This window comes from Cryptomeria japonica, chromosome 2, assembly GCF_030272615.1.
Source record: "Cryptomeria japonica chromosome 2, Sugi_1.0, whole genome shotgun sequence".
NCBI classification, from domain to species: domain Eukaryota; kingdom Viridiplantae; phylum Streptophyta; class Pinopsida; order Cupressales; family Cupressaceae; genus Cryptomeria; species Cryptomeria japonica.
In genome coordinates, this window is record NC_081406.1 from 54,077,922 (window position 1) to 54,098,604 (window position 20,683).

Sequence of the window (20,683 nt, forward strand, 5' to 3'; positions counted from 1 at the left end):
AGGAGCCTCACAGAACCCCACAGGTTCAAACGGATTGATCATATGTGTCTTGGATTGGAAGAAACAGTCTGTCAAAGTTTGATAATTTTTTCAACTCAGGGCACTTGAGAGATCGCATTGGTAGGTATGACTCTCAACATTTTGGCACTTTGGGATGCATGAGAGGAGCATGCCTAGCGTAAACCTACCCACCCAGACGCACTCATGATGTTACTTTGTTCACACGATGAACCGAATCAATTCTAGCCTATCTTGCAACTTTGCATTGCATGCAACTGACAATTTTTGCAGCAGGCAAAAAAATGCTACCAATTGAAAATGGCTCTGAGTCATCAAAAAAGGAGATATGCCATTGTATAGGATCCTCACATGACCTCATAGGTTCAAACAGATCAATCATATGTGTCTTGGATTGGAAGAAACAGTTCGTCAAAGTTTGACAATTTTTTGGACTCAGGGCACTTGAGAGATCACGCCGGTAGGGTATGACTCTCCACGTTCTGATGCTTTGGGATGCATGAAAGGAGCATGAGTAGCATAAAACTTCCCACCCAGACGTGGTTGTGACATCAGTTTGTGTACACGACAAATTGAATCAATTCTAGCCTATCCTGCAACTTTGCATTGCATGTAACTGACGGTTTTTGCAGCAAGCGAAAAAAAGCTACCAATTGAAAATGGCTCCAAGTCATCAAAACTTGAGATAGGCCAATATAGAGAATCCTCATACAACCCCACAAGTTCAAACAGATCGATTATATGTGTCCTGGATTGGAAGAAATAGTCTGTCAAAGTTTGACAATTTTTCAGACTCAGGGCACTTGAGAGATCGCGCTGGTAGGGTATGACTCTCAACGTTCCAGCGCTTTGGGATGCATGAGAGAAGAATACCTAACATAAAAATACCCACCCGGATGCGCTCGTGACGTCCGTTTGTGCACACAACAACCAAAATTTGACCATTGTGAGCGTGAGGGTGCTCTCGCACCACACACAGATTGTTGTTTATATTCATATTGTTGATTACATAGGCAAATATTAATTTAAATTTATAAAAGGGCAGCCACCAAATACAACAAATACACAATAATGAATTAAATACAAGGAGTTTTGCAGGGTTAATTCAACATTTTAGAAATTTTATCAAATCATATTCCACGATTGCAATGTTTTATATCATAGATTTTTGTTGTTTATATTCATATTGTTGATTACAAAGGCAAATGATCAATTAACTTTATAAAAGGACAACCACGAAATATAACGAATACACAATAATGAACTCTAAACACAATTATTGGATCGAATATCAACATTTATATATATCAAAAAAAGGCATGTCTGCCAAGTCAATACAAGTATTACAAAAATGTGGTGTATGCCATGTCCAAATCAATATTCAATAAAAATGTAGAATATATCTACTTGTATTGGTCATTGTATGACCACAAGTAACACTATATGATCCTAAACTTGTGGTGGATCATCAAAATCGAGCCTCTTCGATGCAGTACGCGGCTCTATAGATGGCTGCAAAACCACAATTCAAAAGCAAAGTTAGAATTCTTTTATAGAAAATAGTTCACAATTAACAACATAACTATGCATTTAACTATAATTCCTTTGCAATTGAAATGTAGATTACCTCATCGGTTGATCTCGGAGCTAATGTGTTCGCTCTCCTCTCCTTGTTACTCTTAGGAGTTTTCTTGAAGACATACTTAAAAGGATCCACGTTATGGTTGTACCACGAAGGGGTCTATTGTAGATTAAATGTATAATTAATACAATGTACTAACATAAATACATCAAAAACACTTAAAAAGCTATAATATAGAGAACAATGACATATTGGTGCCTGAGATGCTTCTCCAATGGACTGAGGATGGCTCACCATCAATGGAGAAACTGTCGCTATTACCTATACAAAAAATGATCAAAGATTAAATACAATTAATACGCGTCAATCACTTGTTTAATGTAAGGCTCTAGGCACAATTACGTCTGTTTCGCCCCGTGCTTTCGATATGGTGTCCGGGGTTCGGTTAGGTTATCTGCTTAGATTTTAGTATTGTAGGTTAAAAATAATTAATGTAATATATCAAACAAAAGTGTATCGAATCCTGAGATGCCTCTCCAGTGCACGGAGGAGGGTTCGCCATTGATGAAGTAGCTATGGATATTTCTTGTATGAAAAAATTATAAGATTATAATATATCACAAGTTCACATGTACGCATGCATATAATCATGAAATCAAGAAAATTAAGTAGAGATACATACCTTCGCCCTCTCTTGATCCACGGGTGAATCAAGTGCATTCAACAAATCTACATAGCTCAATGACTGATGCACATGTAAAATAAACAAAAAACACTAATCAATCTACAAACCCCAACTAATACTTGATTTCAACATTTTCAAACAATTGTACAACTAAAAATGTGTTCAATTACCTTCTTCCCACGTTTTGGCGTCTTCGAGGAATTCTTTTTCTTAGGATGAGGCCTAGATGCGGAGGGGGTACCCTAAAAAAACAAAATTAACATGAGATATTAGTACAGATAATATATTAAAAATAATTTAAAAAATCTAAAATGAAATGACTTGCATATTCCATCAAAACAATACATGAAAAGGGTTGTACAAAATATGATATCGTATAGCCTTGTAGGCCAAAATCGATCGGTGAAAGCGTGATGTCATCAATCTGGGACATTTGGTCCCCTGTCAACACCTACAAACCAAAAATTGGACCAAGCATTAAAGATAGTTAGTATATCTTGTAATATTTTTGAATTCAAAGTGTACTATTCTATTTTAACATGTTACAAAATTTATACCTCAGGCATCAAAGTTGCAGCTGTAGTAACTGTGGGAGGAGTATGGGATACCGTTGCTGCATCCTGAAATGCATATTATTTGTCTCAATTTAAATCGATGTATAAATAAAAATTCATTTATGTAATTACAAATTTAAAGTGATTGATAAATAAAATGCTATAAATTCAAATCAAAACACATGTGTCTCTCGCTAATGGGCAAACACCATGTCCATCAACTCATCTGTCAGCGCCAAATCCTCAGTCATGCGGGCCTGACATCTACTCCCGCAAATCATGCATGAATGAGATGTGGATCCATTTGCACCGACCACATCATCTATCCCAAAGCATATCCTCGAGAAACTGACACACATATGCTAAATGGGCTCTATGTCGCCACCTGGAGTAACTAATGGCTCATCATCCAATATAATAGGGTGTGCTAATGACGTCCCATGCTGGATGATGGCACCAGTTAATATTGTGGCCGCCTGAAGAGTTTGTAGCTCCATTGACTCTTTCAGCTCTACTAGGATAGCCTGATGCACCTTGGGTTTGGGTGCTAGGGGGCGATGACTCTCTGGGGCTACTCGCCTACGGGATCCAAGTCTATCTTGGGCAGAGCTGCCACCTCTACCACAGAACTCTCTCATATCAAAATAGTTTGGCCACACATTCAGCACAAACTCACAGTATACTTTTCTCAAAATATACAATGGCACCTCATAATTAGTACAAGGTGGATCATCAAAGACCATCCACCACCTCTGCCGAAAAAGATTCTTCATCTGCACATTGGTACACCAATGTATGGGAAACCTCTTTGCATTAAGAGGTAACGACTGGCCAATTTTAGGATTAAAAAAAAGGGCACATATTTATTGTTTACTAATATTTTTGTTTTTCACTCCCTCGAATGATAACCCATCAGCATAGTATTGACGACACCTATCCCTAAAGTGTCCCCATTTTATAATTTATATGGAAACAACTATGGCACCACTAGTTAATGTTTCTCGGATAGTGGCGAGGGATTTATGATGCTCAAGTTCAGATGTTTTCAATTTATCAATCAGTCTATTTATTTTAGACGTGTTTTGCCCTAACTAATTAATTAATTGCTCCTATGTTCCAGGTGTGCAATCAAAAGGATGAATTGGAGGTGTATCTTGTGGGTTTTCAAGAGGTGCATTTTGTTGTTCTTGTTGTGGATTATCAGAATCTAGTTTTTAAAACAAAAAACAAAAAAACCTAATCAAAATTAATGAAATTAAATTCAAAACGTAAAACAAATTGAACAAATGGGAAAGAAAGACAAAAATTAAGAAAAACTAACCTTGATCCATAGTGTCTAGAGGAGAAATGAGGCACCCTGTTTGTGGTTTCGTGGAGAAAATGGGGAAAAAAATGTGGTTGTCATGGGAAAATAAGACCCTGTTTTTTTTTTAACTTTTTTTGACAGGTACCACGTAGGCGGTTCTTTAGGGCTTATGAGCACGTACACAGTCACTTTCCTAAAAGCAGTACACACATGCTCACTTTCCTAAAAGTAGTGCATACGCGCTCACTTTCCTAAAAGCAGCGCATACGCGCTACCTTTTTTAGGCTCGGGAACAACAAACCTAAGCGCGTACGCGATGATTTCAAATTTTATAACCGCGTACGCGCTCCTCATTTTTTCATGTTTTTTTTGGGTGGTGTCTACTTTTCTGACCACCATCTTTGTGCCCATACCCCTCAGTTGAAGGAGCATACATGGTATAATGTAAACCAGGATTCCTATACACATCATCACAATCAAGAGTATTGATACTTGTATTGCCATCAATGTCAAAGGGGGAGATTGTTGGAATTTTTATGAAGATTGCATTAATGAAATGTTATGTTGTCATTGATGTCAATTAACCAGCAATGATGTTTTTATAATGTTGTTTTGTAACCGGTGGGAAGAGCTAGTAAAGGGAACTGCAACCAATAGGTGATTTTGTGGACGAAACTGGTATTGCTTATGAAATGGAGAGATCAACTGGTAACCCTACCTGTAGATGAGACCAAACCTAACTGATGGAGCTTGGTGAATCGGTTGTAGCAGTTTATGATCAAATGATGAACAGTAAATATTATGACACGTATGCATGTTGTATGAGAAGGGTTTCAAATGAGTTTTTTGGCGCATAGAGATAACAGTTTTTTATCTTGGGAATGAGCAAGTTCATTACACGTATTGGAAACCGCGTGATGAGTTACAGAGTTCGATGAAGCAGCAATCAAGGAGCGATTGAGGTTGTCTTGAATGATGTGCAGTGATTTCTATGTAATCCAACGGTCATACTTGAACTGATTTGTTTGTATCTTTATGAGATATTAGGTTTGTGATGTGTTACCGACCTATTGATTTTGTTTATAAGGTCGATGAGTTGTTTTGTTGTAGTGTTGGCAATTTGTGGTTGAGAGTAAGAGAGAGTGGTTGTCGAACCTAATAATGTATCTGCAGTATGTGTAAAGGCAAATAGGAGCATGAAAAGGATCTGAACAAGCAAGTATAGTGCTATTCAAATAGAGATCAGCAAACCCCTGTTGTTCTCTAACAATTACAACAGTCAACTCTCCTAACCGGGTAAGCTCTAACAAGCTTAGTGTTATTCAAATCCTCTAACCAGGTGATCCATTAGCTTGGATTTCAAATTCTCTACCAAGGTTACTCCTAATAGGGTATTGCTTCTAATAGGGCCTTATAGTCAATCCCTTAACCGAGTGGTCTCTACTAGGATCTGTTCTTAACGGGACTTTTGTAAAAGCTTTAACAGGCTTGGCTCCTAATAGGGTGAACTTCAGAAGAGTTTAGAATACTTGTGGGTATTCATCCCCACCGTGGTTTTTCCCATTTGGTTTTCCACGTCAAAAATAGTGTGTCAAGGGGTGAATGCTTTTGTGGTTATGTTTTACATTGATTAAATTGATTAAATACTAAATCCACTTAGATATGATATGATGACCAACAGCAATCTGAAATATGTTTTTACTACTGTCAGTAAAGTATTTGAATGATTTGGTTAAAAGGTTTTGAGAGTTTCAAAGTTGTTTTACTGTTAATCTGTTATAACAGTCAACCGGTTTACTTGTCAGTAATATTGCATTTGACAGTTCAGTGTTTAAACCAGTCAATTTTGAGTTTGACTTGAGAGGTTGTTTTTAAGTTTGGTGAAAGTCTAATCAGTTTTCTATCTATTGATTCACCCCCCCCCCCCCTCCCCTCTCAGTAGTTGATCGGATCCTTATTGATTCATCGTACCAACAGAGCTTTCAACTTATGCATCACGGGTGCAATCTTGGTGACAACAATCCTCTACCTCCTACAACTATAATTTTCTCTTGTTGTTTAATTTGCTCTTTATATGTTGAACTATATGTTTTCTAAAAAACTACCCATTTCAAAATTTGGGGTGTGATATTGTATGAACCCAACCCCTCTTTTGTGAATATGTATACATTGATTAATATTTATTAGAATCTAACACACTTATTCATAAAAAAAATTATAACTTCAATGTTAAACTTTCAAAGTCAGCGTCTTGTGGCTACTTTGTGGCCAACTTTGTATGGCTCTTTCATAAGTGACTTGTGTAATATCTCATGGCAACTCTATATTCTTGTCATCCAAATATAACCCAAAAAGTAAGCTAAAACAAACAAATTTTGTATTTTGGGGTGAAGGCCAACACTACCTATATCCTTCCCACCTAAGATTTAATAAACAAAAAACTTATTTAATTTGATGGTGTGTCCTAGTTGTATTTAAATATATTCATTTTTATGTATCAAAGATTTGAGGGATCATTTGTATATCATTCACATTATACATTGACACACAAAAAAAGAATTGATTTTTGTGCAAATATTCTTAGAGTCATATATATGATTTGAACATTATTATTTTAAATCCTTGATATGTTTTTGTGTGTAGGTTGACTTAGGAGAACACATCCTCTTGTCTCGTATCAATAGCTCAACCAAGTTATTTATAAATGTACCTCTAGTTATCAAAAGAGGTAGAAGATACAAGGATACATTAGATAAAGGCGGGAAGAATACAATCTACAAATTTGAAGAAACAAGTTTGTCGGTACATGACACAGCCATGATTGTAAAATTTTCATTGATCCCAGATTTGTCCATTTACACGAAGTAAATAAAAAATTATTATTTCAAAGAAAATACTAGACTCTCATACGTTTTTCGTAATCTTGAAGCATAGAAAATTTAGACTCTTCTCAAATTTATTGCACTCTTTAAATATAAACTAAGTACCATTATTTTTGTTTTCATCTTTATCAATAGTAATTTATTGACTATTCTAAGCTGATAATACTTATGCGAACACATTTTAGTGCCTAAACTAAAGCTTAAAGAATGTCTATTTTCCTTTGACCATTAACTAGTCTATTGCTTATAAACTAAAAAGTAGGTGAACTAGCTTTCTAGAAAATGTTACTCTTAAATATTACATATCTTAATTATAGCAACTAGATAAATCATTTGTGTGTATTTTTTTTTTACATAGAGAAATTAGTTACAATATTTCATTATCTCCACCTAGATCAAGAATCTGGCGTGGTATCTAATAGCATCATCATTTCAAATATATATCATTATCTCCACCTAGATTAAGAATCTAACTTGGTATCTAATAGCATAATCACTTCACATATGAACAAACACAATCTTGACCTCATCTCTTATGATGTCAATGCTTGCACTCAACAAGACTTGATCCATGATAGGCTCATTTTAAACCATTCAATTTCATCAAGAAACCAAAGACTCAATGATAAAAAGAATAATTTTGAGAATGCTTATTGCTCAAATTAATTGTAGACAATATTTAATTAAAAGTACTCCCATGTAAAAAGGTCAAGCTCCAAATTTTTAAGAGAAGGGTGAGGAGGTATGGTAGACCCAGAAATAAGAGCAACGTTTTAAACTGCAGAGAAAAATGTCAACCGCACTATTGAGATAATCATGCGAGCTCAACTTTAATACGGAACGTAAGCCTTAGATCTTCCTCTCTCCTTCGCCTCGCACGTTTCCCTCATCCTCCCCTACTACAAAAGAAAGTGCAACCATCGCTTACCTTTACTCCGCAACAATGAAATCCCCTTCTCCACTTTTCATCGTTGCTCTTATTCTTTGCCTCCCAACAAGGTCATTTTCCTGGCACCATCGACACCTCCCTCCTCCAAATGGATGTCCACCTAAAATCTACGCTTCACCCCCTCCCCCACACCCATCAAATTACCCAACGCCGCCACCCCAACCCTCTGTTGTGCAGCCTCCACCACCTCAAAGCTCCGCTTACCCACTGCCGCCACCACCTACAATAACACTCTCTCCTCCAAATCAATCTCCTACCACCCCTTCTCCCCCACATGAATTCTACCCGCCGCCGCCACTTTCTGAAGCTCCGTCTCTGCCTCCACTAGCACCGCCACCATTTTCGAATGCTCTGCCTCCGCTTCCAGTGGCGTCGCCACCCTTTTATAATGCTCTGCCTCCGCCTCAGGTGGCGCCGCCACCCCTTTATAATGTTCCGCTAGCGCCGCCACCCCTTTATAATGTTCCACTAGCATCGCCACCACTTTCTAAATCTCCGCCTCCGCCTCTACTAGCGCCGCCACCACTTTCGAATGCTCTGCCTCCTCCTTCAGTGGCGCCGCCACCACTTTCCAGTACATCGCCTCCGTTTCCAGTGGCGCCGCCACCCCTTTATAATGTTCCACCTCCGGAAAAGAACACACACCATAGGATTATTATCATAGTAACCTCTGTATGTGGTTCTTTGCTTCTGATATTTCTGGTGTTCCTGTTGTGTTGCTTTGCTAGGCACAGGAAAAGAGAGCCTCCTGTGTTGGTGGCTTCTACCGCCGTGGTCCAGGAAACTGTGGAAGAAGATGTGGTGAGGGTGACAGAGAGAATTGAACACACGCCCAGTGGCCATGACGAAATAGTTTTATCTGTGGAGGAAGACGTTGTCAAAGTTACAGAAACCATTGTCCAGGAGAAGGATAACCTGATCGCTCCACAGGAGATCTCCTCTTCCAAACATTACGGTTAGATAAGAATAAAGAAGATGGTCTTGGTAGTATTCAGAATTTCAGTTTATTGCTCTCCAAACATTTATTGTATATTTTACATCTACTTCACCAGTTAATCTTAGCCCGATTACTGTTGGGTATTTGTAAATGGGATTCATATTACGATACTCAATTAGAATTTACGTCTACAATTGTTTCTTATTTGAAGGTGAACCGATCCTTTTTTAGTACATGTTTCATGTTCCAGTAATTGTGAAAATTGCTCGAATAATTTCAGGCAAAATCTACAGATTCTTGGGGCAATTAATAAAATTATTCTGTTTCTTTAGCAATTCATGGAAAAATTACGGGTCAATCATAAACACCATTGCAGTATACAAGATCAGTGCGTGCTATTAAATAAGACATTGATTACGTTAGATTGTTACTAATTTCTACTCCCTTCGAGAAGAAGTGGTCGTTGAAAGTGAATGTTTGATCAGTTCACACCACTAGTCAATATTAAATTGGAAATAATCATGAATCTTCAATTGCAGGAAGAACCAACTGATTGGAACATGATGTTCACGTCGTTTTCTCTCAATATATTAAGAGGATAAAGCATAAAAATTCTAAGGAGAGATTAGATTATTAAATAGTGGAAGTCTTTTCTTCGTTAAGTAAAAGGAGATTACGATGCATTGGTTGAGGAATTTGACTGAATAAATATGCCGGCATGTCGATTACAAACTGCAGGTCGAAACGAGGAAGATTATTTACCGTGGAAATATTAAATGGGTTTCCCTGCATAAATTCAAAGTGATGGGCTGAAAATAATATTATTATTAATATAATTGCTGGTCATACAAGAGGGCATTGTAGACGAATTGAAACACGAAGACTCAAATCTTACATAACAGAGTTTCAATTCTTTTAACATACGTAAGTGTTGATTTTAATTTTTAAGGATTGATTAAGAGACTTTTGTCGTGAACTATGAGATCATCTATAGTTGGAGTTTCTTGACAATTGATATTTGATATATATGTAAGGAGAAATTGTACTTTTCTGGTTTGAATTGTAGAGTTGGGTAAATATTAGAATAATTAGATTTTAATCTAAAGAGATTAAATGCAAAGGTGTGAAAATATAGATATTTATTTCAAGTATGTGTGTACATTGGCATTTGAAATAAATCTATTTAAAAAGTATTGAGAGATATTTATGTCATAAATTTATTGTCTCAAATTTGATATATCTTATATATATATAATAATTTATTATAATATATATATTGTTGATATAATTTTGATGTGAAAATTTGTTAAAATAATTAAAAATGTGAATTCTGTGAACTTCATGAATAATGGTAAACATCTAAATTCGCAAAACACAAATAACACTGGAGGAGATAATAATCAAAGGGAGAATATTGGTAGCATAAACAATCTATCCAATCAAAATCAGTGCCCAAAGAACATCCAAACTATTGATGTCTCAGAGCAAGTTAAAACAAATGTGCAAATTATGTCGGATCTTGCAATAATATGCAGATTTATTGGCCCTAAATCCGACAGGGAGACTATCCGCAAATGGATTGATTAGAAACAAATTTAAAATATCAAAAAAATATTTTCATGTTTTTTCTATTTTTTTCTACATGTTAGTAATTGGGTTTTTTGAAGGCCTTGGGGCATTTTCAGCCCTTGAAACTTTGGTCGGTCTTTTAGAATGTTGTCGTAGGCAATTTCTTTCAGGACTTTGCCTTCAACTCTTGGAGACCTTTCCAACGAGTTAAACGGCTTGCAATTTCGAGCCTTGAGTAGAAAGTTAGGTCTAGTCAAAGTTAGGATAAAATTTGATATAACTTTTTTGAAAATGTCATAGTTTTGGATTTTATTATGTAATAAACAAATATGACTATTGAGTTTTGATTCTCAAGGGGTTTTGGTGGCCCTTGGAATCTCATGAAGTGTTATCTGTTGGATTTTTGAATTGAATGGATTACTTTTTAGCTTGCTTCAATTTTGTGTTTACCTTGTTTGTGTAAGCAAATCCACAATACTACAGGTTCTCACTCAGATGTTGTCATCCTCATCCATAATTTGGATCAGTGGTATCAGAGCAAGTTCGCTCATGTATGTCATATCGCACGCGATCAACATATCAAAGATTGGGGTTGGAAATAAGAAATCCTTCAGGATACCTTCCTTTGAGACGCACACGATCATAGATGGCTAAGTTGCAAACCGACGATGACATTAAAGTGTTGGTTGCATATGCATTAAACAACATGAAGAAATGATGGAGTAGTTCAAGCAAATGTTGGAAAGTCATGGGTCACAAGCAAACCCACCATTCACAGGGTATACACCATTCAAGGTGCAAGTAAATTTCGATATACCCATGTATCAAGGAAAGATTGATGCGGATGTTGTTGATGATTGGGTTTCAAAATTGGAAAGGTGTTTCTCTGTCAACCAGTTCTCAAATGAAGAGAAAATAAATTTCGCTCTTCTCAAAGATGAAAATCATGTGAAAGATTTGTGTGAAGCAAAGTTAGCATCCAAGGCAGAAGAAACTGGTAGTACTTTTATTTTTTTATCAAAAACCCACATGGGGAGAATTCATGGAGCACGTAAAGGAAGAATATTTTCCTATAGATACATATGAACAGAAATATATGCAGTGGCAATTGCTTCGATAGAAAAAGGACCAAACTGTTCAGGAATATACTAATATGTTTCATGCTTTAGCAACAAAGCTTGGCATCAAAGATTGTGAGAAGCATCGAGTTCTGAAATATCAAAGTGGGCTCCATAGGTATATCCAAACTGAAATGGAATTCTTGAACATAGAGACTTTACCTAGTGCATATAAATTTGCTACAAAAATTGAGGAGAAATTCAAACAAAAAGAAGGAGGGATAACTTCGCAAACAACAAATGGAAGGGTGAAGGTGGCAAAACTGCATGGAAACAAACCTCCAAGGAATCTTCTCCCAATTCACCACCGAAAAAGGCATGGGGTATGAAGAAGGCATAAGAGAACAATATGTGGTATGAATTCCATAAAACTCCCTCTCATTACACAAAAGATTGCAGAACCATAAAATGTTTAATGATGGAGACGCATGAGGACAAGGCAGAACCTAAGGTGGCAGAATCTTGCATAGAAGAAAGTCATGAACGGGTCATTGAGGCTGATCCATATGAAATAGTAGCTACTACAACGATATTGCCTTGGGAGGATGAGGAAAGATTGTTCCACTCACAGATGTGGGTTAGAGGAAAAGCCCTGCACTTTATTGTTGATAGTGGAAGTCAAAAGAACCTAATATCAACGGAGACTGTGAAGAGATTGAATCAAAAAATAACAGCACACCCACAACCCTATTCAATGGGATGGGTAAGTCAAGGGAGAGATATTCAAGTGCACCAGTAGTGTCGCCTTTCATACTCTATAAAGCTTTTCAAATATGAGGTAATTTGTGATGTAGCTCCTCTAGATGTTTGTGATGTTCTGTTGGGACAACCATATATGTACCAGTGCCATGGTGTTTATGAGTTCAAACCTTGCAGCGTGACAATCATATTAGGTGAGAAAAATATCGAATACCAGAGGTAAGCCCTACATACTCTATATCTTTGATTAGTGCTAATAAATGTAGGAGGTTGGTTGCCAAAATGAGAACATTCATATTATTGATGATTAGTTCTGAAGAAGAAAGGAAATCAGTATATAACTCCCATGCCATCACAAACACCGCAACACTGTAGAAAAAATCAATGGATCAGATTTTGATAAAATATGAGAATCTGTTTAAGTTACCAACTAGGGTACCTTCACACTACTAAGTAAGACACACTATTGATTTGATACTGAGAACTTCATTGCCTAATGAACCAGTCTACCATAGATCAGTATTAAAAAATAATGAAATTAAGAGGCAAATATAAGAATTGATTGAGAAGGGACATATTCATCCAAGTGCATCACCTTGTGGTAGTCCGATTGTTCTGGCAAAGAAAAAGGATGGAACTTGGAGACTTTGTATTGACTATAGGGCCTTGAACAAAATTTCAATCAAATATAGGTATCCACTTCCCCGGATAGATGACCTTTTGGACTAGCTTAGATGGGCCTGATTCTTCACAAAAAATGATTTGAATTCGAGATACCATCAAGTACCAATTGACTCAGCTGATGTATGGAAGACAACTTTCAAATCTAAAGAGGGATTGTTTGAATGACTGGTGATGCCTTTCGGTCAAACAAATGCCCCAGGGACATTCATGAGAATGATGAATGATGTACTCAAATTGTTCACTAATTCCTTTGTGGTGGTATATCTGGATGACGAACTCATCTTTAGCAAAACTTGGGAGGAACATTTGCAACATGTGGAAAAAATTGTCTCAACTTTACAAGATCATGGGCTTTATGCAAACAAAGGAAAGTGCTCCTTTGGTATGCAGAGTATTAGATACTTAGGATATGTTATTGGCAGTGAAGGTGTCCATGTTGATCCTGAGAAGATACAAGTGATTAAGGACTGGCCACTTCCTACAAATCTCACAAAGTTACGAAGTTTCCTCGTGTTGGCAAACTTTTATCGTAGATTTGTGTTGGGGTTTTCCCATTTGTCTTGGCCTTTAAATCAGTTATTGCGGTGGGAATACAAGCAAAGTTCATATGGACAAGTGCTCAACAAGAAGCATTCGAGGGTTTAAGGGTATGTGCACCAAGTTGTGGTACCAAAAGGGGGTCTTAAGATGCCACTTTTTTTCTGAAATCAGCAAAGTTTGAAATTCAACGACAAATTGAAGATAGTTACACTCCAAATTTGAAGATGCAACAAGAACAAGAGTCAGAGTGCTTCGAGTGTACTTTCTAAACTACTATTTTTTTTTGAAAATGGAGGAGATTAAGGGCTTCAAAAAGGGGGGCCACAAAAAGTGGTCCTATTTTTATGCAAAAAACATAACATAGCGTCTTTTGTGGCCCCCCTAAAATGTTAACTTTTTTTTGAATTTTTAAAATCGCTTCGGTGAGAAATTAGCTAACACCTTGTAGTTTATGCCAGATTTTTCAGTTAATTTTTTAATGAGTATATGATTTTTTAATAATTTTCGAAGTGGACACATCCTGAAAAACAAAAATTTGAGCGTGCTCCCCCCTAAAATCATTGAAAACTAATCAAAAATCAAAAAAAAAATCTTTAAGTTGTGTAGAATGGAGTCTAGTTTCTAAAAATGTAAGTTTTTGTTCAAAATCTGATGAACATGTAAAAATCTATACCCAAAATGATGCATGTTGGTTTTTGACAAAAAACGGACACACTGACAAAAGAAATTATAGATGAAAGACTTAACGAAATCAAAATTTGAAATAAATTACATTGTTGGATAGCTAAGAGGGAGCTCAAGTTTACCACGGTATTTTTTTTTAACTTCATCGAAACACGTGTAAACCTAACAAAGAGCATGACCAAAAATATGTCAAAATTTTTAATGTTTTGATAAAAACACATCTCTAGCTTGAAATGGTCGTCCAAACCTTTGGGTTGGATTCCCAAGGCAAATCCAACCCATAGGTTTGGTATTTCCCAAAGCGGGCCCTTTAGCACGCGCCAAATATGGCGCTAGCCCTATTTGGCACACGCCAAATATGGCATGCACCAAATGTGATGAATAGATTTTTCCATTTGGTGCGTGTCAAATGTGGTCCATATTCCACATTTGGCGCACGCCAAATAGGGAGAGCACCAAATGTGTACATAGAAACCCCCATCTCACCTCTCCCATATTTATATCCCTTCCCTCGTAGTTCCATCTCTCTCTATGAACTAGATCTCATATTCTCTCTCTCCCCTTACCTCTTCTCGGGCTCTTCATTCTTATACATACATACTCTTATTTGTCCCTCCCCTCTCTAGCTCTCACAATTCCCTTATTCTCCTATCCCTCGAGCTATCTCCCTCTTCATCCTTACACCCATCAAATTCCCTCTCTCACCTCTTTCCCTCAGTTTCTTCCTCACTCGCTCCTCTCTCTAGGTCCTAAGGGGTCATAGGACACCATATGACTCCTTAGGACACAATATGACTCCTAACGACACCTAAGGGGTCATAGGACACCATATGACCTCTTAGGTTACCATAGGACCCATAACGACACCATATTCTTTCCTAAGTGGTCATAGGACACCATATGACCCCTTAAGACACCATACAACCCATAACGACACCATATGGTGTCTTAGTGGGTCATAGGAGACCATATGACCCCTTAAGTATCGTTAGGGGTCATTGTGTCCTAAGGGGTTATATGGTGTCCTATGACCCCTTAGGACACCATATGACCCCTTAGTATACCATATGGTGTTAGTATGGTCCGTATGGTATCCTATGATCCCTTAGGACACCATATGAGCCCCTAGTACACCATATGGGGTCAGTATGGTCTTATGATGTGCGATGATCCCTTAGGACACCATATGACCCCTTAGGACACAATACGACCCATAATGACAACATAAGGTGTCATAAGGGGTCATATGGTGTCTTAAGGGGTCATAACACACCATATGACCCGTTAAGACACAATATGATCCCTAACAACACCTAAGGGGTCATATGGTGTCCTATGACCCCATAGGACACCATATGACCCCTTAGGACACCATACAACCCTTAACGACACCATATTGTGTCCTAACGGGTCATATGGTGTCCTAACTAGTCATAGAAAACCATATGACCCCTTACGACCCCATACAACCCATAACGACACCATATTATGTCCTAAGGGGTTATATGGTGTCTTAAGGGGTCATAGGACACTAGATGACCCCTTAGGACACAATGTGACCCCTTATAACACCATATAGTGTCGTTATGGGTCATATGGTGTGCTAAGGGGTCATATGGTATCCTAATGGGTCATAGTGTCATATGACCCCTTAGGATACCACATAACCCCTTACATGTCATTAGGGTTCACATTGTGTCCTAAGGGGTCATATGGTGTCCTATGACCCCTTAGGATACCATATGGTGTCATTATGGGTCGTATGGTGTCCTAAACGGTCATTAGGTGTCTTATGATCCCATAGGCCACCATATGACCCATAATGACAACATAAGGTGTCCAAAGGGGTCATATCGTGTCTTAAGGGGTCATAAAACACCATATGACCCGTTAAGACACAATATGATCCCTAACAACACCTAAGGGGTCATATGGTGTCCTATGACCCCATAGGACACAATATGGTCACTTAGGACACCATACGACACATAACGGCACCATATTGTGTCCTAAGGGCTCATATGGTGTCCTAAGGGATCATAGGACACCATATGACCCCTTACGACACCATGTGACACCTTAGAACACTATATAGTGTCGTTATGGGTCGTATGGTGTCCTAAAGGGTCATATGGTGTCCTAACGGGTCATATAGTATCCTATGACCCCTTAGGATACCATATACCCCCTTACGTGTCGTTAGGGTTGACATTGTGTCCTAAGGGGTCATATGGTGTCCTATGACCCCTTAAGACACTATATAACCCCTTAGGATACCATATGGTGTCATTATGGCTCGTATGGTGTCCGAAGGGGTCATATGGTGTCTTAAGGGGTCATAGCACACCATATGACCCGTTAAGACACAATATGATCCCTAACAATACCTAAGGGGTCATATGGTGTCCTCAAGGGTCATAGGACACCATATGACCCCTTACGACACCATGTGACCCCTTACAACACCAAATAGTGTTGTTATGGGTCATATGGTGTCCTAAGGGGTCATATGGTGTCCTAACAGGTCATATAGTGTCCTATGACCCCTTAGGATACCATATAACCCCTTACGTGTTGTTAGGGTTCACATTGTGTCCTAAGGGGTCATATGGTGTCTTATGACCCCTTAGGACACTATATGACCCCTTAGAACACCATATGGTGTCATTATGGGTCGTATGGTGTCCTAAGGGGTCATATGGTGTCTTAAGGGGTCATAACACACCATATGACCCGTTAAGACACAATATGATCCCTAACGACACCTAAGGGGTCATATAGTGTCCTATGGCCCCATAGGACACCATATGACCCCTTAGGACACCATACGATCCATAATGTCACCATATTGTGTCCTAAGGGGTCATATGGTGTCCTAATGACCCATTAGGACACCATATGACCCCTTAGGACACAATATGGTGACATTATGGATCGTATGGTGTCCTAAGGGGTCATATGGTGTCCTAAGGGGTCATAGGATACCATATGACCCCTTACGACATCATACGACCCATAATGACACCATATTGTGTCCTAAGGGGTCATATGGTGTCCTAAGGGGTCCTAAGACACCATATGACCCCTTAGGACACCATGTTGTGTCCTAAGGGGTCATATGGTGTCCTAAGGGGTCCTAGGACACCATATGACCCCTTAGGACACCATGTGACCCCTTAGAACACCATATAGTGTTATTATGGGTCATATGGTGTCCTAACGGGTCATATAGTGTTCTATGACCCCTTAGGACACCATATAACCCCTTACGTGTTGTTAGGGTTCACATTGTATCCTAATGGGTCATATGATGTCCTATGACCCCTTAGGACACCATATGGTGTCATTATGGGTTGTATGGTGTCCTAAGGGGTCATATGGTGTCTTAAGGGGTCATAACACACCATATGACCCGTTAAGACATAATATGATCCCTAATGACACCTAAGGGGTCATATGGTCTCCTATGGCCCCATAGGACACCATATGACCACTTAGGACACCATACAACACCATATTGTGTCCTAAGGGATCATATGGTGTCCTAAGGGGTCATAGGACACCATATGACCCCTTAGGACACCATACGGCACATAACGACACTATATTATGTCCTAAGGGGTCATATGGTGTCCTAAGGGGTCATATGATGTCCTAAGGGGTCATAGGATACCCTATGACCCCTTACGACACCATGTGACCCCTTAGAACACCATATAGTATCGTTATGGGTCATATGGTGTCTTAAGGGGTCATATGGTGTCCTAACGGGTTATATAGTGTCCTATGACCCCTTAAGACACCATATAACCCCTTACTTGTCGTTAGGGTTCACATTATGTCCTAAGGGGTCATATGGTGTCCTATGACCCCTTAGGGCACTATATGACCCCTTAAAACACCATATGATGTCATTATTGGTTGTATGGTGTCCTAAGGGGTTATATGGTGTCTTAGGGGATCATAACACACCATATGACCTTTTAAGACACAATATGATCCCTAACGATGTCTAAGGGGTCATATGGTATCCTATGGCCCCATAGGACACCATATGACCCCTTAGGACACCATAGGATACCATATGACCCCTTAGGATACCATATAACCCCTTATGTGTTGTTAGGGTTCACATTGTGTCCTAAGGGGTCATATGGTGTCCTATGACCCCTTAGGACACTATATGACCCCTTAGGACACCATATGGTGTCATTATGGGTCGTATGGTGTCCTAAGGGGCCATATGGTGTCTTAAGGGGTCATAAAACACCATATGACTTGTTAAGACATAATATGATCCCTAACGACACCTAAGGGGTTATATGGTGTCCTATGGCCCCATAGGACACCATATGACCCCTTAGGACACCATACGACCCATAACAATATCATATTGTGTCCTAAGGGGTCATATGGTGTCCTAAGGGGTCATAGAACACCATATGACCCCTTAGGACACCATACGACCCATAACAACACTATATTATGTCCTAAGAGGTCATATGGTGTCCTAAGGGGTCATATGGTGTCATAACGGGTCATATAGTGTCCTATGACCCCTTAGGATACCATATAACTCCTTACATGTCGTTAGGGTTCACATTGTGTCCTAAGGGGTCATATGGTGTCCTATGACCCGTTAGGACACTATATGACCCCTTAGGACACCATATGGTGTCATTATGGGTTGTATGGTGTCTTAAGGGGTCATAACACACCATATGGCCTGCTAAGACACAATATGATCCCTAACAATGCCTAAGGGGTCATATGGTGTCCTATGGTCCCATAGGACACCATATGACCCCTTGGGACACCATATGACCCATAATGACGCCTTATTATGTCCTAAGGGGTCATATGGTGTCCTAAGGGGTCATAGCACACCATATGACCCCTTAGGACACCATACGACCCATAACGACACCATATTGTGTCCTAAGCAGTCATACGATGTCCTAAGGGGTCATAGGATACCATATGACCCCTTACGACACCATACAACCTATAAAGACACCATATTGTGTCCTGAGGGGTCATATGGTTTCCTATGGGGTCATATGGTGTCCTAACGGGTCATATAGTGTCCTATGATCCCTTAGGATACCATATAACCCCTTACGTGTCGTTAGGGTTCACATTGTGTCCTAACGAGTCATATGATGTCCTATGACCCCTTAGGACACTACATGACCCCTTAGGACACCATATGGTGTCATTATGGGTCGTATGGTGTCCTAAGGGGTCATATGGTGTCTTAAAGGGTCATAACACACCATATGACTTGTTAAGACACAATATGATCCCTAACAACACTTAAGGGGTCATATGGTTTCCTATGGCCCCATAAGACACCATATGACCCCTTAGGACACCATACGACACCATATTGTGTCCTAAGGGGTTATATGGTGTCCTAAAAGGTCACAGGACACCATATGACCCCTTAGGACACCATACGACCCATAACGACACCATATTGTGTCCTAAGGGGTCATATGGTGTGCTAAGGGGTCATAGGATACCATATGACCCCTTACAACACCATATTGTGTCCTAAGGGGTCATATGGTGTCCTAAGGAGTCATATAGTGTCCTATGACCCCTTAGGATACTATATAACCCCATATGTGTTGTCAGGGTTCACATTGTGTCCTAAGGTGTCATATGGTATCCTATGACCCCTTAGGTCACTATATGACCCCTTAGGACACCATATGGTGTCATTATGAGTCCTATAGTGTCCTAAGGGGTCATATGGTGTCTTAAGGGGTCATAACACACCATATGACCCGTTAAGACACAATATGATCCCTAACGACACCTAAGGGGTCATATGGTTTCCTATGGCCCCATAGGACACCATACGACCCATAAAGACACCATATTGTGTCCTAAGGGGTCATATGGTGTCCTAAGGGGTCATAGGACACCATATGACCCCTTAGGACACCATATGACCCATAATGACACCATATTGTGTCCTAAGGGGTCATATGGTGTCCTAAGGGGTCATAAGATACCATATGACCCTTTACGACACCATACGAGCCATAACGACGCCATATGGTGTCCTAAGGGGTCATATAGTGTCCTAAGGGGTCACAGGACACCATATGACCCCTTAGGACACAATGTGAACCCTAATGACACGTAAGGGGTTATATGGTATCCTAAGGGGTCATAGGACACTATATGACCCATTACGACACCATATGACCCCTTAGGACACAATATAGTGTCGTTATGGGTTGTATGGTGTCCTAAGGGGTCATATGGTGTCCTATGACCCATAGGACACCATATGACCCATAGAACACCATATGACCCCTTGGGACACCATACAACCCATAACGACACCATATTGTGTCCTAAGGGGTCATATGGTGTCCTAACGGGTCATATAGTGTCCTATGACCCCTTAGGATACCATATGACCCCTTACAACACCATGTGACCCCTTAGAACACCATATA

The 20,683-nt window shown here is 39.1% G+C and overlaps 1 protein-coding gene across 1 annotated transcript; it reads left to right on the forward strand.

Annotated features, from left to right (window-relative positions):
- Nucleotides 1–7,970: 7,970 nt before the first annotated feature.
- LOC131073681 (extensin) lies at nucleotides 7,971–9,047 on the forward strand. The gene has a single exon (XM_058010184.2). It carries the CDS (start codon nucleotides 7,971–7,973, stop codon nucleotides 8,934–8,936), a length of 966 nt encoding a protein of 321 aa, XP_057866167.2. The 3' UTR covers nucleotides 8,937–9,047.
- The last annotated feature ends 11,636 nt before the right edge of the window (nucleotides 9,048–20,683 follow it).

Coding starts and splice junctions, on each gene's coding strand:
- LOC131073681 (XM_058010184.2), top strand. CDS start 7,971: ATGAAATCCCCTTCTCCACTTTTCATCGTTGCTCTTATTCTTTGCCTC.